At 35.3% G+C, this 25,205-nt stretch overlaps 1 protein-coding gene and 1 pseudogene across 1 annotated transcript; both read right to left on the bottom strand.

Moving 5' to 3' along the window:
• RAB27A (RAB27A, member RAS oncogene family) lies at nt 1–24,095 on the bottom strand. The gene is made up of 5 exons (XM_023532582.1): nt 24,084–24,095; nt 18,085–18,170; nt 16,307–16,410; nt 11,278–11,401; nt 1–2,261 (listed from the first exon to the last, which is right to left on the bottom strand). Exons 1-5 carry the CDS (start codon nt 24,093–24,095, stop codon nt 2,063–2,065), a joined length of 525 nt encoding a protein of 174 aa, XP_023388350.1. The 3' UTR covers nt 1–2,062.
• On the bottom strand, nt 15,325–15,443 carry LOC111742074 (annotated as a pseudogene).
• Nucleotides 24,096–25,205: the final 1,110 nt, after the last annotated feature.

Here is a 25,205-nt window from a genome sequence, read left to right as displayed (position 1 = left end):
TTGACAGACTACACCACTATTTTATTATAAGCTTAATTGGTATACAGTTCATTGAAGATACACTTCACTTTTACATAGGCTTGTAAATAGAAAAATACATTGACACACAAAAATATGGTACTTCAATAACAAATTTTAAAAAAGGATTTCCAAAGGGAATACTGGTTATTTATTTCAATAATTAAAGATGGTTCTTGTATATGCACTGTATCATGTATACACATTTAATCATATTTTACATTTAAGGTCAATGGAATCTGTAGCTAATAGCTCATTTGGTTCTTGAAAAAACAAACATACAAATATTGTCTTCTTTTTAACTACACAAAAAGACCATATAAAATGTTCCCTGATATGGAGCTGTAAAGGTAGAATTTATTCCACTGAATCTGCCCTTGAAATGGCTGAATTTTTTCCTCACTAGAATATACAATTCTAATGAATAGAACTCAATGACTTCTTTAGTATTTAAAAGAAGTCTCATTTCAAGGATTGACATATGTTAAGATCTTAGTAACCACAGCCGATTTTTTTAAGGGAGTTATGAGAGGTAGTGGCAAACAGGGTAGATGCTTAATAAAAAGCTATTTGAAAATAATCATGTAAAAGTACTTGCTTTCCATCATAGTTGTATTTTACTAATTATAGTTCTGCCAAACATTTGCCACCACGAAACACATTTATTTTCATTCTTTACTTAAATTATAATGTATTTCTTCCTAAATAGCCATTAAGCTTTTGTAAATTTTAATATTTAAATCACTTTAATAAACAAGAATTTTCCCATTTGACCTTTACAAACTGCCATGAAGCATATTTTAAAACCACCTTAATTTGGTATGAAGACACTTTGGCAATGCAGAAGAATACATGACCTTGGCAAGACCCAGCAAGTAGAATAAATGCCCATCATCTCAATGAAAAATACAGGCTATAGAACACTTCATTTTTCTGATATTGAGCTAGCATACAAATATAACTGCTTAAATACAAACATCAACCTTCTACTAAATAGCAAACAGACATTTACATAATTAAAAACTAATTCCTTCAATTTCACCAATGTAAAAATAAAACAAGTTGCAAATATCAACAATACAGGGCCTGATGATGAAGAGAGATTAGTCCACCTGCTAATTGAAACTGCAGTCTAAGGATGCCAGACCAACATTATAAATATGAAGAAAAAGAAGCTAAATGTTTACTTATCACAAATAACTTTAGCATAAGCACCAGCTATGTTCAGATGTGGCCAGCACGTAGGCCAAGTATAAATGCACAGATCACAGTGAACTAGAGTGATGAAAATCTAGTTCCCTGACCCTTCAATCAAACCTTCAGAACAATGAGAATACAGCAGGGAGCCAGAAGCTCCACTTCAGTTGCTCATTGAGCCACCCCTGCTCTCACCCCAAGTCCCTTTCCTACCAACAGGAGTCATAGTGAGTGTATAATTGGTCAATCTAGTATATCCAGGGTCTATCGATAGAGCCATAATTTGTCCAACATTCATTTTAAAGAGAATGCTTATATACATTAATACTCAAAAATACTGAATCGATGTGTATATTCTTGTTTAATATCCAAGTGGTTTAGATGGCACTTTAGAAGGTCACCTACGGCATTAGTAGGATTTTAAAATCTGGATTAAAGACTAATAGTTTTATAATTACATCTAAGATCTTGAATGTAAGACACTGGGCCTATCTATATTAAGGCAGGTGATGGCATCTTCAGTCATTCTTCATAATAAATCCATTCTTCTGTGGCTACAAAATCCTACATCCTTAGATGATGATCTACTGCCATGGGCTAAGGTTATACAAGGCACTTTCGGCTATGTGCAATATTTCTCTTAACTCTCAGGCTGAATCTTAAAGAAATATTTACAAAGCTGTAGCAAATTAATTTTAAAACTGGATACTTTAGTGATAGGTCTAATTGGGATGGTGAGTAGCAGTTTGTACACAACACCCGTTAATCTCTCTGTGTGCCATGTATCACCCATAGAGAAGATTATAGACATGGGCCACTTGAATTATTGTGTAGCTCACTTGACTTTTCAACAGCTACATGAACTCTTTTTCTTTCCTTCACTTAACTGATCTGTAGAGGTGTGACCGTTGGATCGCACCACTCCTTCAGGAATCCAGGACTTGTCCACACACCGTTGCATTCGCTTCATTATCAGGTCCAGGAGCATCTCGATTGCTTCGCTTATGTTTGTCCCATTGGCAGCGCTAGTTTCAAAGTAGGGGATTCTGGAAGACAGAGACAACTTGGATAAACGACTTGTGGAGGGAAAGGACAGTTGCTTTTGTCTTTGATAATTCAACTTAGAAAACAGAGTACAAATATATATGACAACAAAAGCATTTTACCACCACAGAGTACATCAAAAAGTTAAAAAGACAATAAAGTAAAATAATGGACACTGTATTCCTAATAAAGATGTAAAACTTCTGGAAATTTTTTATTCCCATTTCATTCTGCAGCTCAGAAAGATATAGTAACTTGCCCAATTTCATAATGTTAGAAAGCAGCGGAGCTAGTATTTATATCCACAACTGTTTAAGTGTAACCAACTTAACTGTAAGCTCCATTGGTTCACATGAAAAAGAAGTTGATATTAGAGAGAAATCAGAGATCACTGGCTGTGTTTGTCAAATGCACTACTGCTTGTCAGTATTCATGGATCACACCCATCTGAAGACATTCTGAATTCTTATGCGTCTGAGTTCTTCAAGGACATCAATCTCAAGTATGTTTGTTTTGTTATCCAAAGACTTGTGGTATATGTATAATTTTTTTAATAGCTCACAAAGCATCATTTCGAAACTATCATTTCAAAACTTCTTTTCACATAATCTTAATATATCATTCTTTTTGTGGTCACCACCCTTTATACATGTGAATTAGTCTTTACAATAGGATTAATTAATCAACTGCCAAATTCTTCCTGCTTCTTTATAAAGCCATGAAAATACTGATAAAATTGTATTTCCTCAAACATTGATTTCATTTCTGTCACTTAGTAAGGAATCTGATCAAAATGTTCTCAGGTATAAAAACGCCAAAAGAAAATTATTTTAGCACCTCAAAGAGTCCTGCGATTGAATTCAGTAAAGTACTTCTTACGCTTATAGGGACTTTAAAATCCTCCACTATTACTTTTCTTAAAGAGGGGCTTTGTTTTCCTGTGTTCTCATAGTATGTTAACACTACAGCAAAGGCTCTGATTTCAATTTCAGTTACTCTTGTATTACTTTCTGGCTAGAAGCAGCTTTCGCATGAGAGCTTTTACAAATTTTTAAAAATCTTTTCAGTTCTTTTACAGATCTTTTCAGAACTATTCTGCTTTTTATATCACTAAGAAGCACACTAAGGGGTCCATGTGTAGGGAGAGAAGGCTGTTTCTCTATTGTGATTCCTTAAGATGCTGTCTTATTATCTGCACATTTCCTATAGGAGCTGCAGCTGGACCTCTGCAATTCACTCCTGTTTTAGCGTAGCTTTTAAAAACTGGTTGAGGAACTGTGACTTCATTTGAACATTTATCTACCTATCTGTGAGTTCTGCAAAACATGGTTGCTCCACTGATTCTACTATGCCCATGTGGGCAGCCCTTCGAATGCTGACTCTAAAATACCATAATCAGATAAGGGTCTGCTGAGCGAATCTCATGGTCTTAGTGGTTTTTAAATCTCCTATCTACCACTTTGGTTACTGTCAGTCTTTTTTCCTCCCTCTTTATTTGTCACCTTATCCACAAATGAAGATAATGCATCTTTTCCATGCCCCCTGGTGACATGAAGTATTTGATTACCAAGTGTGAAGAGGGCATCCTTTGTTGGGGGATTCAATAAATATTTCTTTATCAAGTGCCTATGATATAGAGCTAAGTCTTAGTTTATGATGTTGCTACTGTTACAGGAATTGAATTTTGGATTGAGAAGTCTCAGAACCTAAATACTTATATTTTCTTCATCATGTCCTTTCTCAATTATACTCATGAAGAATCATTTAATGTCTACAGAACATTTCTTGGTCAGTCTATCACCATTTAGAAATATACTGTTTCATGGACAAGCAACTGAAAAACTCATCCCTCCCTCCAAGAATACTGGGCTGAAATTAAAAATTAAAAAAAGAAAGTAGTTGAACAGTAAACTTGTAAATATTATTCATAATATGTACATCTAATTTTCTAAATTTCATCAAAGTCCATTATAAATATCGTTCTAATTCTAGAGTCCTTAGCTTCATTGAATTCCTCAACTGAACTTCCATTAAGCTGTTTCTACTTTCCATTTTTCTTCCCTCTCAGCTCCTAAAACTTATCTCACAGTAATTTTTAAGGCGTAAATGAGAAAACAATGTTTAAAGTACTTTTTTAAAAACTGTAAAACTTATAAGTGGCAATTACAGACTATTTGGACAATGATTAAGAGCCATAACCTCCGGAGCCAGGTTTCCTAGATTCAAATCCTAGTACAATTTCTTATCAAATGTGTAACCCTGGCAAGATATTAACCTCTGTGCCTCAGCTGCTTCATCCACAAAACTAGATAATATCAGTATCTTCCTATAAGGATTAAATGAGTTAACATTTAAAGCACTTAGATTGGAATCTGACTCATAGGAAATGTGTCATTTCTGACAAATGTGTCATTGATAAGCATTTCTTAGTACCAACTACTTAAGTAGATTAGGTTACAAAAGTTTGTTTGTAATTTTGTTGTTTAAAACTCAGAACACATGGAAACAACGTCACTGAATCATGGAAAGTCATAGCTCCAAGAGACCTTGACAATATTATAAATATTAAATTCCTAGACTAGCCCACTAACTTTGACTTAATCTGTAATGTAGCTGATGTACTATATTGCCCTGAGTTCTGGTAAGTGGGATCATGCCTCCCTGCATCAGGGAGGGCTCACTCAGACCTGTCTCAGCCAAAGTGCTTCACGCTCCAAAGCATTTGCTTCCTTTACTCCTCATCAAACCCCTCATTCCCTGAAGTGATCATCACTAAATGCTGAGTGGAAAATGGATCTTACTTTACTGATTAATATTAAGGTATAAAAGCCTGATGCCTCTAGCAGAGCTATGAGCTATTGTCTAATGTTTACTAAAACGTAAGCAAATATTTAGTTGGTAGAATCTCAGGGTATATGAGTTAAGCTGTAAATTTGTAAATCCCTCATAGTAAAATGTGTACAACATTAACAAGACCTAGTTTAGATTTATGATTCCAAATTCAAGTAACAAACTTCTGTTCTTCAATTAAAAATATATTTCCCTGTCCTTTGTGAACCTCCAGGTCATATGACCATGAGGCAGGTTAACAACCTTAAAATCTTTAGACTGATCATTCAGACTTCTAAGTAATTCAGACTTCTGAGTTTGTTTCTACAGGAATAAATAAATGCTAGAGCTCACTCCTCTTCACTCTTAGCTTTTTGAGCTGCCAGACAAAAAGCCAACTAGATGAAGTCCACAGAGAAAAGCCTGAAGTAAGACTTTCTTTCCATAATAAAATGATGCCCCAGAGACAGAAATGTGCCTTGTGCTCATATTTGAAAATTGGGCTGCTCAGCTCATCTTAAGGGTGTAGGAAGCACAGTAGATATAGTTATATTTTTATATCTATATTTTCTTGATTTTCACTTTTAGAAAGCACTTGGGCTACTTTTCTGAACACTTCTCTACATCTGTAAAGAAGGGTAACAGTGGTGCACAGGGTAGCGTCAAGAAGGAATGAGATAACATGTAAAGGGCTTAGCACAAGCGTAGCATCCATCATGTGCTCAATAAAAGCCAATCTAATGGGGTTTTTATCTCTGAAAATTATATTCTGCTTTTCCTAAAATATACTAGGCAAAAGTTTAGTAATTTTAGATTAAATTCAATAGTCCTTTTCACCATAGAAAAAGAGGAAATGTTCCTTCTTGCCACGTGGTGGTGCTAATGTTGTATTACAAAGCAGCAGTAGAGTCAAACCTTTGAAAAGAAATCCCTGAAGCTAATGGTGATAACAGTCTGTAAATGACCACTTAATGGCCATTTGGAACACATACAGAACACCAATCTGGTATGCTTTTAAAAAACAGATTAATCACAAATGTTTAAATAAATCAAATTAGCAAAATGACAAACAGTTTCAAATCAATGAGGGGCATTATCATTTGCAGTTTTTCACTAAAATATCAATATATCCAGCTCATGCCATATATCAGAATCCACATCCAGCTCGTTTCTTTTCTATTATGTATTTCCACAAAACTGGAAGATCGTAGATTCCAGTTAGAGGTTGCCAGGAATGAAAGTGAATATTTGATAATTCTGTCAAATGGTTCTAAATATTTGGCTTACATGTAGATCCGGAAATTATGGAGAAATTTTTCACTAAGAAATGAGTCTTGGTACTTTTCATAGTCTGTTGGATGCTAAATGAACAAGCCTTTAGAAGAAAGGGCTAGTGTATGAATTGTTTCAGCCTTGGAGATTGTGCCAAGTGAAATCCGGATCCTCTATAGAGTTGTATGGAGCTCTGGAAATCACTCTTGTGTGTTCAGTGAGAGCATATGTGTGTGGTTTTAAAACATGTCCAATGATACATCATTAATTTATTTCTCAAATAAAGGAAGGGTGTCATCAAATTTCCAAAGCATCAAACTATTAGAGATCAAGCAATTCATTCCCCATTTCATCTGATTCAGATTAGATAGACATTGAGCATTCTGCTGAGCTAAGCTACTTGAAATCCCAGAAATGGTCTGTACTCATTAATGTTGTAAATAAATGTGTTTTTTTTTTTTTAACTCATCCTTCATTCCAGAAACTTTTTGAGCGCCTTCCTCATCAATAACAACAGCCTTTGGCAGGGGGTGGGGGGAGTCTTAAATTTGCTGCCTCTAAGAAAGTAAATCTTAAAATTTCTCATCACAAGAAGAAAAAAATTATAGCTACATGTGGTGATGGATGTTAAACTTATTTTGGTAATCATTTTGCAATATATACACATATGAAATCATTAGTTGTACAATTAAAATGAATACAATGTTATGTCAATTATATCTGTTTTTTAAAATTTGCTGTCCATTTCTTTGCATAGCACATGAAATACATACACTCAATTATGCTTTTATTGTGGTCACAATTTTCTCTATTTCTCTCAGCTGTGAATCGAGAACATAGGGCTTATAATGATCACCAGCCGTCCTCTGTAAATAAAGCAGAGTATGCGAGGGCATTTAGGTGCGACCATTGTTACAAAGTCCTTGCCTGCCCATTTGTGGCTGGCACTTCCTCAGTAGCAATCTCAGTGTCCTTTTCCCAGTCTATATCAGAGTTGATGCAATTAACTATGCGAGAAAAAAAAATCCTTTTTCTCGTTAGCATGGATTTTCCAATGATAAGTCATTGAGCACGTTACCCTCACTCATGCATGGCACAGACAACTGCTTCATATTCTGTGCTTAACTGGTTTTGTCCAGCTATACTGTCAAGGAAAATATCTGCCAGCACACACGTCTTTTAGTACGTTGGCATCTGCACTGGTGGTTCTCAAAGTGCTTTCCTCAACCACCAGCAGCAGCAGCATCTGGAAGCCAGTTAGAAATATAATCCTGTGGGCTCCACCCCAGATCTATTGAACCAGAAATTGCGAGCCCCATTGTTCAAGTGATGCACACTACAGTCTGAGATCCAACAGTATCATCTAAACGAGGAATGTTGGTGATGCTGCATTCTGCTTTCTTTTCTAATATCTTTGTCACTGGCTTTATAGCTATTTTTAAAGGTGTTTCAGCAACAGTATGACTTGTAAGTTTTGACTAGGAGTACAAATTTGAACACATCTCTGCTTTGTTTTCTTCTCTGATTTCATTGGCAATATTATCCAGTATAACATACTGGAAGCATCATTTTGTATTTATTCTAGAAAAACTTGATTGGCTTACAAAAAAAAATCATAGGAATGTCATGTTACAATTTATCCAAATTTTATAGCAAAAATATATATATATATTATAGGGAATTTGGGGTAAATGGATTCTTAGTCTACTAAAAATAAATGTTCTGATATTCATCATCATGCACCCAATTTGCCTTTTCCATTTTTGGGCTGCCACACGAAGTCCTCATTCTCAGATTTACTTGTCCCAGTACACACAGATTTATATTCCACATTTGCAGTGTAACATGTTTTTTATTAGGTTTGCAAAGTTCTTCTGAGACACTTTCATTGTCCAAATGTATGCATATTTCAGAGAATCACTTGTGAACCAATGATCCATTTTTATGAATTGAGCATAGAAGGTAGCGCGAATAGTAACAAAAATACAAATTTATCAGATATCATACAAATGATATGAAGATATGCCATAAACCATACTATTTTCTGGCTGTTAGTGCATGAATCAACTGACTAACATAGTCCTTTAGTGCATGTGCAACCAATGAAAATATTATGATTATTAAGAATGAAATGATTTCCATAAAAATAATCATTAAACTTATAAGTCAATTTGTGATATTCAGTGAACCAAATTGTTCCATCGTATTTTCCTCTGAGACTGCCAAACGGCCCACAGAACTATATTTTATACATCTTAAATCTTAAGGGAATTCTGTTCCCATCCCTTTCCATTCTTCTCTAATAGTTTCAATTACCTTATCTGCTAATTATTCTCTCCTCATTTTAACTCAATCCAGAAACTTTAGATTGAGTCTCTCTGTAAAATACTCCCCAGACCTGTGATCTGAGCACAGATGTAAGACAATTCTTGTATCCCCAGAGTCCCCATATAGTCAGAAGGCAAAGGCGGGCTCTTTGATACCAGGCAGGATGTGGAATCCTGAGAATTGGAGTGGAGGAAACAAGCAAAGGTCTGAAGCAGCCCAGAGGAGGAAAAAGTCAATCCTGACTCTCCCTCAATACTTAAAAATATGCTTGTTTGATCTAGCTAACTCTACTGGCTGCCTTATTTTTGGCCTTTACTACTAACACAACTTACCAAAAGCATGGTCTAGGTCCATGGTTTCCATTGCTTCATTACTTACTTCCTCCTCACCCCCTTGCAACATAGCTCCCAGCTTCAACACTTCAGTATTCTCTGTGGTATTTGATCCCTCCCACTACATACAGGAATGCCTCTCAGGGGAGGAGGGAGCATATGAGAATCGCCTGTGGGGCTTTATCAGCCTCTGCCTCAGAATCATCTCAGTCAGTGGTTCCACTGAACATGAAAATCACATGGAGAGCTTTCAAAAAATATCAATGCCTAGGCCCCATCTGTGGTGGGTTTGTAATATCTTAACTCGGCTAGGTTGAACATTTCCTAGAATTTCCTTTCCAGTCAGGGTGGACCTCAAGATAGATTTGGGGGAGATTTGGAGGAAGCAAGTGAAGCAGTAACCATTCTGTAGCTCTCGTACACTGTCACTCATCTGCTGGGTCATCTCGTTGGCATAAGTCAGCAACCAGACCTGTACCTGCTCCACCTTCCCCAAGATCCTCCTTCAGCTTCTCTGACTCCTGGGCCAGGTGTGTGTACTTAGCTCTGTGAAAGGGGCCCGGCCTGCTGTAGGACATCCTCATCATCCGAGTCAACAGCAGTAATGACCGATATGGGGTTCGGTCCATCATTACGGGTCCTGGCTGCTTCTTGTTCTCCGACTTTAAATCCATCTCCCTCCCTCACTGCTCATCCTGTGGACATCCAGCTTCAACATCAGACTCAAAACAACACCTTACAGAGACTGCTTAACCAGCTCCTACAAGTGCATAAGGTCAAATCCCTGTAAAAAAAAAAAAATCCCTTTATATATAAGTATGTTTATTCAACTGAACATTGCCTGATAAACCACTTCTGATAAACCACTCCAGACCAATTATGTCAGAAGCTCAAAGGTAAGGCCTAGACAGGAGTATTTGTCCAAAGCTCCCCAGGTGCTTCCAACGTGATTCAACACCTCCTACCCTTGAGTGAAAACCTCCACATTCTACTGCAAATCCTTGCCAGAGTAAGCCAGCATAGTTGATGGCAACTCCCGCCCCCCATCCTTCCTGGTGAGTTAGACTTGAGAAAAATTTTAAATCTTATTCTAAAAAAGAGAAAAATAAATAAATACATAAAATCCTGTTCTGCCCCACCGTACATACTTTCTCTGATTTAGTCCTTTTCCACAAATCCAGTCTCTACCCACTTCACAGATCACGGCAATCACCCTGTGTTTAATCTTTCCTCCTTCCATTTCAACCCACCCACAACCCCCAGACTGATCGGGGAAAGTACTCAGAGCATCCCTCCGTGTTCAAAGGCTTTCAGCAACTCCCTATCCCCAAGAAACCAATTCTACTCTCCTAACTTGGTATTTGAAGCTCCCCAGACTCTGGCTTCTTTCCACTTGGCCAATCTATCCTTCCGCTCCCTTTCCAATGTGAATCCTATCCTTGAGTACTTTCTGAACCACCATCAGCCCAAAGAGCAAAGCGGTGGTCACACAATGAAAGACAAAAGGCCTCCTCTGGCCTCCTTGGATTCTGCCTAACAACCAAGGCCACTAGCCAAGTGACAGCCCCATATACCACACCACTCCACGCCACCACCACTCTCCTTTCTCTTCCTTCTCAATCGTACTTGCTGCCTCCCGCTTATATTTAGGGTAATGCACATACATTTGAGTTCTCATTGTAATAGAAGTAGAAAGTACAAATTCCTTTGTAGAGGTGCCCTTGACATATAATAAGCAGCAGCTGACCCCTCTTTTCATGTCGAGTTAATGCTGCTGTTACTGTGATCCTATTCCCAGATCTCAAAGAGGAAGAGAATATTTAGTTAATTCTCCACCACAAAAACACAGCCTAAACCAAAGAGGATATTCAGTTTTTTCTCTCCCAGCATAGAAATTTCAAAGCCCATAAGGCCTTCTTGTATGTAGTAACATATGAACTAGCTTTTAAGTTTCCTTGCTGAACATAGAGTTTCCTTATCCCAGGGGTCTCCTTCTTGCACATTGGAAAGGGGGCCTCCCACCATTAGGGCATGTGCCCTTAGAGAGGCCTTTCTTCAAACACCAAGAGATTGAGAAGGCCCTAGTCCAATGCTTTTTCTACGATTCCCACTATCATATAACATTAAGATGCAGAGTATTTGACACTTTCCAAGGTCTATATCTGAGCATTTTAATTTTTTGCTTTTGTCTTTCTTATTATCCATTCATGTTTAAATTGGAAATGTTTTCTTTAGATTTCTCCACAAAAATACTCACCCATATTTCTCTGCAAGTCCTCTGGCTTCCTCCTCCTTCACTACTCTCTGTTCTTCCAGATCACTTTTGTTTCCACATAACACTATATCTGGGTTTTCACAATATGCATGCACTTGTAGCTGGCCTGTTAATATAAGATCAGATCATTTATTATAGGTAAACAATAATATAAGTGTATGCAAAAGTGCTTTGAAAACCGTAAGGGGATATAAAGGACTGATATAGTGCTTCCAAGCATCAGTAATCTAATCCGTAAAGCTGAATGGATAAGACAGAGAGGTAAAACTACTCTTGTCCTTAAACACATACGCCAGCTTATTTACGTCAGAGAGGAATCGGAAACTTCGCAAACTCTCCAAAGGTACACCTACATACTCACACACACACTCACACACTTACACACACACTCACACGCACACACTCAAAACATGTGGCAGTCTTTTTTATGAAGGCCATCTGAAAAAAAACTTGGAGGATTTCCTAGTGTTTATTGCTAATCTTAAAGCTCTATGTATCATACATTTTCCCTCTCCAGCAGCGATGTTTTTTAAAAAATTGTCTTCCTATAAACTAACCTATTTCTATCTGAAATATTTTTCATATTTTTCTATTATTCTAAGGCAAAATCATTTCATTTAAAACAAACAAGATACAGAATTAAATGAAGAGCAAAACCCCTGAATAAATAGTTAATGATTTAGTCACCAGAACCAAGAAAAAGCAGACTACGATTCTTATTCCACAGTTTTTATTCTCTTTCACAGTTTTAATTTCTTTTCGCCTGAAAACCTGAAAATTATAGGCATAATTTTAAAAAGCATTTAAATCAAACAAAAGAGCTTCACTAAGCTAAATAGTTTAATCTCCCAAAGAAGGAAAATAAAGTATTATTTCTTACTCATCACACTCCATAATGAAAATAAAGCCCAACTTTCACAAAGTTCGTGGCCTAATTTATTTTTTTATCGTGGTTAACCAGAAAAGTGTTGACATTTTAGTTCCTCATTACAAAGTCATGTTTATTATATCTTATCAAGAGAAAGTCAAGGTGGCAAGCATTTACTGGGCTTTAAGGAAGGCCTGATACTTGGTGTAGAATTTCAAGGCACTGACCTTTGCCCTCAAGGGACAACCAAGGAAACAAGAACTATACAGGCAAGACCAAACTCTGTAGTTTCTAATAACTGCCATACCTTTTCTTTTCTCCAAGTCATTACATAGTGCTGTCCCCACACCCTTGAATACCCAACCACAACCTTCCTTCAGAGACTCCCCACCCTTCCTTCAAGACTTGCTTCTCAGTTATCTCTACTGTGAAACCTTTCTGGTTTCCAGAGTGGCTCTGTGCTCTGTTAACACTTTATATGTCCAGTGTCATGGTTATAAGCATGTTCAGGACCCAATGTGTCTAAGGTTGAATCCTGGCTCTGCCATTTACTAGCTGTGTCACCCTGAGAAACTGATTTGACTGCACTTTGTCTCAGTTTTCCCATTTGTAAGTGGAGATAATAAAGGTACTTACTTCATAAGGTTAAATTGAGGACTGAATGAGTTAATTCAGTGACTCCTCAGGTAAGGTCCATAGACCAGCAGCCTTCAAATGTGTTAGAAATATAAATTCTCAGGTTCCCACCCCATATCTACTGAGTCAGTAATGCTGGGTATGGGGCCCAGAATCTGTGTTTTAACAAACCCTCTAGGTAATCCAGGTGCACACTCACACTTGAGAACCACTAAGTTAATACATTAAAGCAAGGGTCCCTAACTCCCAGGCTGTGGGCCAGTACAGTCTGTGGCCTGTTAGGAACCAGGTCACACAGCAGAAGGTGAGTGGCAGGTGAATGAACAAAGCTTCATTTGTATTTGCAGCCGCTCCCCAGCACTAGCATCACCACCTCAGTTCCACCTCAGATCATCAGGCATTAGGTTCTCTCTCATAGGAGCACCACTCCCTAGTGCCAAAAAGGTTGGGGACCACTGCATTGAAGCATTTATAAGTGCTATGTAACTATTACCAGTAGCAATGTTTAATAGCGTTTATTTGTGGGAGTCTGGGAAGTATGATTATTGGTGATTTTTCTTTTTTTTTTCCTAATTTTTCTACAAAGAATGTGAGTTATATAAAAAATAAATTAATCAATTCTTTTTTTAAAATCTCACTAATAGAAAAGGCACATACATAAATAACTACAACTCAAGGTGTTATGTGATAAGGATCTTAAAAGTAGTACAAAAGTAATAGGGGTTAAGAGGAGGGGAAACATTTAATTCAACTAAAGTTATCACAGGAAACTTTATGGGGGCCATATTTTTTCAGATTTTAAAGAATAAGTAGAACTCTAATCAGTTAAAAAATGGGCACGAGTGTGAGGAGGGCTTTTTGAACAAAGGGAATAATAGAAATAAAAATATACATGTAAATATATATTACAAAATATACACTACAAAAACATGTAAAATACATCCCTGTTAGGCTCTTGTACCATACCATTTATGTGAGGCGACAGAAGAAAGTTTAGAAATTTAGGCTACTTTAAAATTTCCTTACTAAATATTCTGCCACTGGATAAGGAATGACCATGGGTATGACTTGCTTATCCTCTGAGCTTCAGGAAGACAGGTGAGTGAAGATGACGTTGCCCGATTCCTTTCAGATTTCATATTTAGGCCTAGAGAACTCAGCTCTCTGTTCAGTCTCCTGAACTCTGCGGGGCTCACCTTTGGACTCTTATACCCTTCCCAAAAGGGCATGGAGAGATGTCGAGTCAAAAGAGAAGGGAATGTGAGGCAGCTCTGGAGAAGCAGAGGGAGAGTGAACACCAGCTATCCATTTCCCAGGGCCATCCGGGCCCAGGAGTCAGTTCCTTATTTAATACAACACTGTCTCTGTTCTGGTATGCACCATGTGTGTGCAAGGATGGATGGATGGATGGATGGATGGATGGATGGATGGATGGATGGATGGATGGATGATGATAGGTAGACAGATAGATAGACATATGCATTTACATGTATACATACACATACATATATATGTATATATTTTAAACTATTATTTAGTTGAATATTCCTGATTTATCTAGATTATATAAGTTAGATAAATTTATATGTTAAATTAAAAAGAAAAAATGAATGATCTCTATAATACTCAAAATGCTAACAGGCATTTTTACTCCTAATTAAGATTTATTAACAACTCTAACTCTGAACATTATACCTTTATAAAAAAGAAAAAAAAACAGGATTGGGGAGGAGGAGGATCATTTTCATTGAATATATTAAATCTTCAATATGTATAAGTTTTATTTACCTAACTAGGCAGTAAGGATTCTTTACTCTATAAGGAAAACAGAACAAAATATATGCATACACATTATTTCACATATATTAAGCCCAGATGGGCAAGATTTATATAATGTCTCAGAGTTTCCCTTTCTATCTATGGAAAAAGAAGTGGGTCGATGATCTTTCAATGCTCAAGTTCTATGAGCACATGTCTAACAAGGGTCCTTATAAAGAAAAGCCTTAAGAAAGCCCAAAAACTTGTTCTGATGATGATCCAAAGGAGAGGATGAGGAGCAAGGGCTGAGGATAAAGCACTAGAAATAGCCACCATCATTCAGCTGAGGTCAGCTCAGCCAGGCATTTAATTAAGTGAAGTCCAGTAAGCATAACTAAATTTGGGGAAATTATATTTAAAGTATTAAGTAGCTCTTCAACTTTCAGGGATCAACTTAGTTGAGAAAGAGCAAAGAAGGCATTGAACTGAAAGCCAAAATCTCCCTGTCCTTGAATAAGTCTATTGCTAAGGCTCAGTGTCATCCTAAAATAGGGACACACCACCTGAATGTCCTCACAGGGTGGTTGTGAGGATCAGATACAAGTGTGTGAAATGCTTTGGAAATCACAATGCACTACACTAAATTATTTATTTAAAAACTCATATTTTTATTTTACTTTTTATTTTTTAGGCGAGGCAACCCTTGGTTGACCTCACAGATTGCAAGGACCTTGTCAGCTTACAATCCTTTATTTTTTTATTTTTTATGCCTACAGCACCTGGTCTTCCTAGGTGGTCTCCCATCCAAGAACTAAGCAGGCCTGACCCTGCTTAGCTTCCAAGATCAGACAGGATCAGGTTTATTCAGCGTAGCATGGCCATAGACAAAAAACATATTTTTAAACTAAGGTTTTCTGCTATCAAAACCACAGCCAATTACCCTTTCATAATACCAAAACACCAAGCAATTTTTCAGTAGGATTTTTTTTTTTTTTAAATATCTTCATTTTAAAGATTTGGATATTAAGAATTTAACATCACAACATTCCCCAATAAATTCTCTAGGTTTACATTAATATAACCAACGGAGGAAAGTATACATATACAAGCTATTATTTGGTCAAGTAGCAGGATTTAAAATGGCTACTACCAATCATTTAAGAGATTAGGATCTCTTGGAATGAAGGTTTATAAATAATATGCTGGGAACCACTTGCTGAAGCAGTTCTAGAGTTGTTCATGACAGAGTCCTCCTGGCAAATGCTCTGGCCCTAAAAGCAGAAAAGGGATCTCTAAACATAGAGACATGGAGCCAGTGTTATGATCTGTTAAGCCTTCAAAAGGTATTTATGTCTGTGTATTATATGTTTTAAATCCTGGGGTGGTACAAAACTTGATAGCACACAATAGGCTGGCAGATACTAAATGATTTAACTTCTCTATGCTTCTATATCCTCATCTATAAAATGGGGATAAGAGTCCCCTATGTGGAAAAGACTAATAAAGAGATTACATAGAAAGCACTGCCTTATACCTAGAGCATAGGAAGTAGTCAACGAATCAAAGTCAGCGTGACTAGGAATAGCTGAGTATTTCAGTTATCTTTGTCATTAAACTAAAAGCTTTGCTCTTTTAAAATGCCATTTTAAATAGTACTAGGATTTCCCCCAAAACAATTTACAACAAATGTAGAATATAAGAGGGCATTTTATTATAGGGAGCAGGAGGCTGGGAGAAAATAACACTTACTTATCCAGTTTCTGACATTGAGGAAACTTTGCTCATTTGTCAGATCAAAAAGCAGGAGAAACCCCATGGCATCTCTGAAGAACGCTGTTGTCAAGCTCCGAAACCTAGGAACGTAAAAGCAGACTGGTCAGCTAAACCATGGTCCTACTCCTGAAATAGAAAGTTATAGCAGTGCGCTCAACCTCTTACAATAGATAATCAATAACAAATTAGATGTTTAATGTGCCACTGTTCCTAATAACTTCATATTACATATGCATTGTATAGCTCTTAGTTACATAAAATTTAGTCAATTATGCTTTTATAAATGATACCTTCGACAGTATAAAATTATGTGTATAATCAATTGACTGGGTATCTTATAAAATATAGTAAATAGCTATCTTGAGCAAAAATGAATATTTGAAAATATATCTGGAGTTTATTAAAATGCCAGTAATTATCAAAAGTTATACTTGGAATTCTTAAAAATAAAGGCCTGTATAAATTAAATTTTTTTTAAAAAAATTAGATGATGATATTCCAAAAGTATATAAGACAGTTATTTATCATTTATATAAGTTAATGTGTTAACAGATCATACAATTTGAACACCCAGGCTGCTAGACAGCCTGCTAGACAGGGATGACAAGAACTAGCTTGTGATCTTTTAGTCTCATCCAAGAATTTATTGTACAATTAAGAATTAATAAGGCCAAAAGAGATGGTGCTTGCTGTGTGTTTTCCTTGTCCTGTGAAAGCTTGGCTTGACTTGACATTACAATGTGTTCCATTACGACTTCTTAATTTTAATCTCTACAGAGTCTCTTATCATTGATAAGCAATTTCTTCGACTTTAAGGTGGGAGTAGTATTTACTCAGTCCCTGTGCTTTCTTGGTACTCTCTCTCCCAAGGCCTTATGCTGCTGTCTCCCCTTCTCTCTTATTCTAACAGCTTCCTCTTACTTTGCCTTTATGCAAAGCCTTCAACTGACAGGGAAGAAAATACTGGTATGAATATGTCATCTAATCTGCTATTTTAAGTTTTCTCAAATATTTATAATTAATGTTTTTATAAAAACAATGCTTACCTTTTAAAGATACATACCAAAATAATTATGAATGAAATAATCTGATTTGGAATTTGCTTCAAAAGAATTTGGGGGAGAGGTGAACAGGAATAAAGGGTAATAAGACTGGCCACAATTTGATGACTGTTAAAACTAGGAAATGAGTACATGAGTTCATTGTACTATGCTCTCTACTTTTGTGTATATGCTGAAATTTTTCATAATAAAAAGTTAAAAAAAATCCTTCAAGGAATTCGTGAGAGAAAACAGAAGCTTTAACTAACTAAAAGCAACTTTACATCAATATTTCACGTAACTTATTTTGGTCAAGCAACTTCTCATCATATGAGTTAATTCCAACCAGATTTTCCACTAGGTTTTAACAATCAGGTAGGAATAATGCATGTAACTCTGTAGCTTTTTTGTGGCTGAGTAAATAGCAAAAGTAATTTGAGAAAAGTGCACAAGCCTTAAAAAAAAAAAAAAAGAAAAAATCCATAAGTAAGATGGTCCATTTAGAAAAGGATTCATTTTCTCTTTGACCTTGTATGAAATAAAGTCACCATTATCATCTCAGACTGATCGATTTCCTGCTAATTTGGTAGCATGTCTTATCCAGATGCAAATCGACTAATCAGCTAGCCTTTTCCTGTGCACGGTCACGGTATTGAAAGTGTAGTTGTTTTCTCCTTTCCTCCAGCATGAAATACATAACTGAAGATCTCATACCTCTCCTGCCCTGCTGTGTCCCACAACTGAAGGTGGATTCTCTGGCCTCTGCCAATGGCTCCATCTGGCCCATTGGCTCTGTACACCTAAAACAGCAAAATAAGAGAAAAAGAGAACTTCTGAAACCAGCTTCTGAACTCTTCTCTCTTTCCTATTCAGTACATGTTCCCTGAGCATCTGAACTTCTAAAGAAAATCCCATTGGAATACAAGTTTATTTGTATTTTATCCCAAATAATTGTCTTTGGATAATGTAATAATTTGCATTAATACATATATATTATATATTTTTGTAAATGTATTATGAAATGTATAACTAATACATAATTTATATAAAAATAATAATCAGCTCACCTTTCCTCAAAGTTATCTCAGGTCACTTATTTCAAGAAATATTATCTTTCTGTGACTTTTCCCTATCTCATCTTTAAAAAGTACTCTAAAACAATTTTATAGGAAAGAACTCTGAAAATCTCTTTCTCCATAAAAGCAATGAAAACACTGGCAAAAACTCAAAATCAACTTTATAACTCTGAATATCAGTAAAAACAGTAAGTTTTGTACTGTTTTAACTTGTCCTATTCTCATCCCCCTCTCCCCACCTCCACAGTAGTCTTGAAAACCAATAGATGAATAACTATGATAATTGTGAAAACCATCAGCATAGCAGCCATAGGCAGTGGAAGCAAAACAGATTTGGAGCTTCCCGCAAAGTCTCATCCCCAGAGAACTGAAAGCCACCTTGTAAAGCTCCATTCTCAGGCCTTGTCTTTATTTTACCCAACTCAGAGCTGGCTCTATGAAAATAATCCTATCCTTAGGGCATTGCTGAAAATAATCAGTAGCAAGTATTTAACATCTCAGGTACCAAAGGCAGCAATACCATTTGGAGTTACCAGAAGTCTAACTTAAAAAAGAAAAGAAAAAAACTTAAAGAAAAAAAATAGGAAATGAGGTGTCTATGGGGAGATTTGCAAAGTTCCAAAATATTCCTTGGAATCTACTGCTTATGGGTAGAGCTGTATATAGGCTTAGGGTATATTTGAAAAGGCCCTAATCTCTCACCTCTGGCTGACCTTGAAGCTCTTCTCAAGCATGAAGTGCAGGCTAAGGCAGAGTTGTAAACTGCCTAAAGGAGCATTAAGCACATGTCCCAACACACACACATACACACACATACACACACACACACACACACAGTCCCTTAGAAAAAGCTGAGAGGCTAAGTAGTTCAAGGAATTTAAGAAACTCTCTGTCCATTAGTTGACCACTAAGTTAACTGAGCAGAGACTTCAGTAACTGCACATAACAAAGAATACAGACCTTAAAGAATTAACCCCAGAATGTCATTAAACAAACAGACAGCAACAATAATACAAAAAACAGCAAAAACAAGAAACTCTCAGAGCAGAAAGGAGTCTGATCTCCAGAGTAACCACATTATATTATTTTAAATGTCTAGTTTTCAACAAAATTTATGAGACACACAAAGAAACAGGAAAGTAGGGCCAATACTTTCCCATACACAGGGAAAAAACCAACCAATATAAATCATTAGTGAGGAAGCCCAGATGTTGAACTTATTAGACAAAGGCTTTAAATCAGCAATTATAAATATAGTCAAAGAACTAAAGGAAATTGTGCCTAAAGAATTAAAAGAAAGTATGAGAATAATTCCTTACTAAATAGAGAATGTCAATAAAGATAAATATTATAAAAAGAAGTAAATAGAAATTCTGAAGTTGTAAAGTATACTAACTAAAATGTAATACTTACTAGAGGGGCTCAAGAGCAGGCTTGAACTAGCAGAAGAAATAATCAATTTGAAGATACATCAATTGAGATTACCTAGTCTAAAGCAGAGAAGGAAAAAAGAATCCAAGAAAAAAGAGTTTCAGAGGTTTACCAAACATCATCGAACATACCAACATATACATACTGAAAATCCTATAAAAAGAGAAGAGATGAAAAGAGGCCAAAAATTTTTTTGAAGAAATAATAGCCAAAAATCTCCCAAATTTGATGAAAAATATTTACCTGCACATTCAAGAAACTCAGCAAACTCCAAGAAAGATAAACTCATAAAGACTGACTAGATACATCATTATCAAACTTTCAAATCCAAAGAATCTTAAAAGCAGCAAATGAAAAGTGACTCCTCACATACAAGGGATCCCAACAAGACTAAGAGTTGATTTGACTGGAGGTCAAAAGGCAGTAGGATAACATAATCAAAGTACTGAAAGAAAAAAGACCAGCAACCAAGAATTCTATATCCAGCAATGCCATCATTTAAAACTGAAACAGAAGTTAAGATATCTCCAGATAAACAAAAATAGAAAATTCATTGCTAGCAGAACTGCCTTATAAGAAATAATAAAGATAATGCTTCAGGTTGAGATGAAAGAACACTAGGCAATAATTCAAATCCATCCAAAGAAATAAAGAGCACCAGTAAAGGTAACTACATAGGTAAATATAAAAGATAGTATAAATGTATTTCTGCAACTTTTTTCTTCCATCTGATTAAAACACAACAACACAAAATAATTATAAGTCTGTGTTGATGGGCACACAGCACATAAAGATATAATTTGTATAACAATAATAGTGCAAAGGAAAGAGTAGGAAATGGAGCCATAGAAGAGCAGAGTTTGCATAGTATTGAAATTAAGTTGGCATTAAACCAAACTAGATTGTTAAAAATTAAGATGATAATTGTAATCCCCAGGGGAAACTATTAACAAAATAACTCAAAAAATATATGGTAAAAAAAATAACAAGGTAATTAAAATGGTACCTTAAAAATATATACCAAAATAAAGCAGTCATGAAGAAATAGAGAAATAAAAAACATAAGACACATAGCAAACAAGTAGCAAAATGACAGATATAAATCCCACTTTATCAGTAATTTTATTAAATGAAAATGGATTAAAGACTCCAAATGAAAGGAAGAGATTGGCAGAATGATTAAAAACTGTGATCCATCAAAGTGTCTAACAATAGATGGTTACATAAAGAAGTTGTGGTACATATATACAATGGAATATTACTTAGCTATAAGAAGAGATAAAATACTGCCGTTTGTGACAACATGGATGGACCTTGAGATAATCATACTAAGCGAAATAAGCCAGACGGAAAAAGTTGAAAACCATATGATAACACTTACATGTGGGATATAAATCTAAAAGCAACAAACAAACAGGACAAACAAACAGAGGCTCATGGACATGAGACTAGTGGTTACCAGAGGAGAGGGTAGATGGGGTAAAAGGGGTCAAATATGTGGTGACAGATAGAAATCTAACTGTGGGTAATGAACACGCCATGCAATATATGTATGCCTTTCTGTTGAATTGTACACTTTGAAACACTGGATTTTGTTAATGAATGTCACCATATAAAAGAAGAAAGAATGAGAGAGGGGGATAGAGAGAGAAAGATAGAAGTTGTGATCCATCTATATGCTGTCTACCTGAGACACACTTTAGATTCAAAGACACAAAGAGGCTATAAGTAAAAGTTTGAAAAAACGTATACCATGCAGTTATCAAAAGGCAGTTGGAGTGGCTATGCTAATACCAGACAAAATAGACTTTAAGACAAAAATTGGTATTAGAGACAAGGAAATATATTTTATAATGATAAAAGTGTCAATCCATTAAGAACATATAGAGATAAAAAGAGAGAAATAAATAATTCGACAATAATATTCAGAGACCTCATTATTCAACTTTCATTAATGGATAGAACAAGTAGGCAGATGAAGAAGGAAATAGAAGACTTTCACAACACTCTAAACTAACTAGACATAACATACATCTACAGAACATTTCCCCTAAAAACTGTATAATACACATTCTTCTCAGTTACACGTGAAATATTCTCAAGGATAGACCATATGTTAACTCATAAAACAAGCCTCAATAAACTTAAAAGACTGAAATCATACAAAGTATATTCTTCAACCACAGTGGGGAAAAATTAGAAATCATTAACAGAAATAAATTTGGAAAATTCACAAATATGTGGAAATTAAACAGAATATTAAATAACCAAGGAGTCAAAGAAGAAACACAAGGGAAACTACTTTCAGATGATTAAAAATACTTTCAGATGATTAAAAACAAAAACACAACATACAAAAAAGTTATCCAATGAAACTAAATCAGTACTCAGAGGGAAATTTAAAGCAGTAAGCACCTATATTAAAAAGCAAGAAACAGCTCAAATCAATAAATTAACTGTCGCCCTTAAGGAACTAGAAAAATAAGAGTAAAATAAACCCAAAGCAGGCAGAAGAAAAAATAATAATAAAGATTAGAGTGTAAATAAATGAAATTGATAAACCTTTAGATAGACTGACCAAAGATAAAAACAGAAGACTCTATTTCCTAAAATCAGAAGTAGAAAAAAGGCTACACACCAACCTTCCATATATAAAAAGATTATAAAGGAATACTACGAACAACTGTATGCCAAAAATTTAGAAAACCTAGAAGAAATGGAAAAATTCCTAGACGCTAACAACTGAAACTACAGAAGGAATAGAAAATCTAAATACATATATAAAAATGATAAGTAGACTGAATCAGTAATCAAAAAACTTTCCACAAAGGAAAGGTCAGGCCCAAACGTCTTCACTGGTGAATTCAATCAAATCTATAGAGAAGAATCAACATCGATCATTACTAAACTCTTCCAAAATATAGAAAACCCATCTCAACCCATTTTATGAGGCCAATATTATCCTAATACAAAAACCAAAGATATCATGAGAAAGAAAAAAAACTACACACCAATATCCATCTGAATATAGACATTAAAATACTGACAAACAGAATCCAGCAACTTATAAAAAGGATTATATACCACAACCAAGTGAAATTTATCACAGGAAAAGCAAGGTTGGTTTAACATACAAAAATCAATCAATACACCATAGTAATATAGGACTAAAATAATAAAGGATTAAAACCACATGACCACCTCAATAGATGCAGAAAAAGCATTTGAAAAAATCCAGCACCTTTCATGATAAAAACACTCAACAAGTTAGGAATAGAAGGGAATGTCCTCAACCTAAAAAACAGCAGCTATGAAAAACACACAGCTATATTATACTTAATGGTGCACATCTGAATGATTTCTCCCTAAGATCAAAAACCAGACATTTTTCTAGAGGTTCTTACCATGGCAATAGGGCAAGAAAAAGAAATAGAACATGTCCAAATTGGAAAAGAAGAGGTAAAACAGAAAATGATGTGATCTTTAACATAGATAATTCTAAAGAATAAATACACACACAATAAACACACACACATACACAATTAGAACGAATAAACAAGTTCAGCAAGATTCCAATACACGAGATTAATTTACAAAATAAATTGTGTTTCTATACACTGGCAATGACAATTCAAAAATGAAATTAAGAAAACAATTTACAATACTATAAAAAAGATTAATATACTTAGGAATAAATTTAACAAAAGAAATGTAAAACTTATACTCCGAAAGCTACAAAACATTGTTAAAAGAAAGAAGAACTGAATAAAAGAAAAAACATTCCATGTTCATGGATCAGAAGACTTAATATTGTTAAGATACCAATACTTCCCAATTTGATCTACAGATTCAATGCAATCATTATCAGAATATCAGCTGGCTTCTTTGTAGAAATTAAAAAGATGACCCTAAAATTAAAGTTGAACCACTATTCACACCATACACAAAAATTAGCTCAAAATATATAATAAACCTAAATGTAAGAGCTAAAACTCTTTGTGTGTCATATATCTAAAGAGAACGTTTATCTGGAATATGCATTAAAAAATCTCTTAAAATTTAACAACAAAAAGACAACCAATTTCAGAATAGACAAAGGATCCGAATGGACATTTCTTCAAAAATGATATACAAGTGGCCAATAAGCACATGCAAAGATGATTGCTTGATAACATGTATCTCCGGGGAAATTCAAGTCAAACCTACCTGAGGCACCATTTCACACCTCTCAGAATAGCTATAGTCAAATAGACAATAACAGGAATTGGTGAGGATATAAAGAAATTGGAACCCTCATACGTTGCTGGAAATGTAAAATGGTGCAACATCTTTGGAAAAATTTGAAAGCTCTCAAAGTTAAACAGAAAGGATCATGGCCAATCAATTCTACTTCTAGGCCTATATACCCAAGAGATTTGAAAACATAAGTCTACACAAAAGAAAAATGTATATGAATGTTAATAGAAGCATTATGCATAACAGCTAAAAAGTCAAACAACCCAAATGTCCACCAATGGATGAATGGATAAATAAATGTGATATATCAATACAATGAAATGTTATTTGGTCATAAAACAAAATCATGTTCTGATACATGCTACAACATGGATGAATCTTGAAAAACATTATGCTAAGTGAAAAAAGCCAGACATAAAAGGCCACATATTGTATGATTCCATTTATATGATATGTACAGAATAGGCTAATCCATAGAGAGCGCATTAGTGGCTGTGGGAAGGAGAAATGGGGAATGACCACTAAAATGCATGAAGTTTCTTTTGGGGTGATACAACATTCTAAAATTAAAAAGTAGTGATGGTTGCACAACTGTAAATATACTAAAAACCACTAAATTGTACACATTAAATGGGTGAATTTTATGTTATATGAATCATATCTCAATAAAGCTATTTTTTAAAACAAGGTTATAAAATGGGAAATAATAAATATAATCATACATATTAATTCTATCAATTATATGTCAATACTGAAAATTTCATGAAGATTCTATTCTTACTCAGTGGGTTTGAGTTTCTATTAAGACTCAGGTAGTGGAAAGAAAGACTTAGAGTGGTAGGAGAGAATGAATGCTTCTGTCCTAGAAGCCAGAGGCCTTGTTTCTTTCCCAGGTAGAATATGTTCCATTGAAGAGTCTTTGTCATTAATCTCCTGACCACTTGTTGACCTGCTCATGATAAGTCAATCTTTTAGCAAGAAATGTAGTTCATGGGAAAGGCCCTCTTCACTCAGCAATTCTGACCCAGTATCTTCCTGGCTTCCCCTCACCACCAGAAAAATTTTCAGTCTTGTTGTCCATTTAAAAAAAAA

The sequence above is a fragment of the Pteropus vampyrus genome, unplaced genomic scaffold (genome assembly GCF_000151845.1).
Source record: "Pteropus vampyrus isolate Shadow unplaced genomic scaffold, Pvam_2.0 Scaffold85, whole genome shotgun sequence".
NCBI classification, from domain to species: Eukaryota; Metazoa; Chordata; class Mammalia; order Chiroptera; family Pteropodidae; genus Pteropus; species Pteropus vampyrus.
This window is presented reverse-complemented; position numbering and strand designations above follow the sequence as displayed.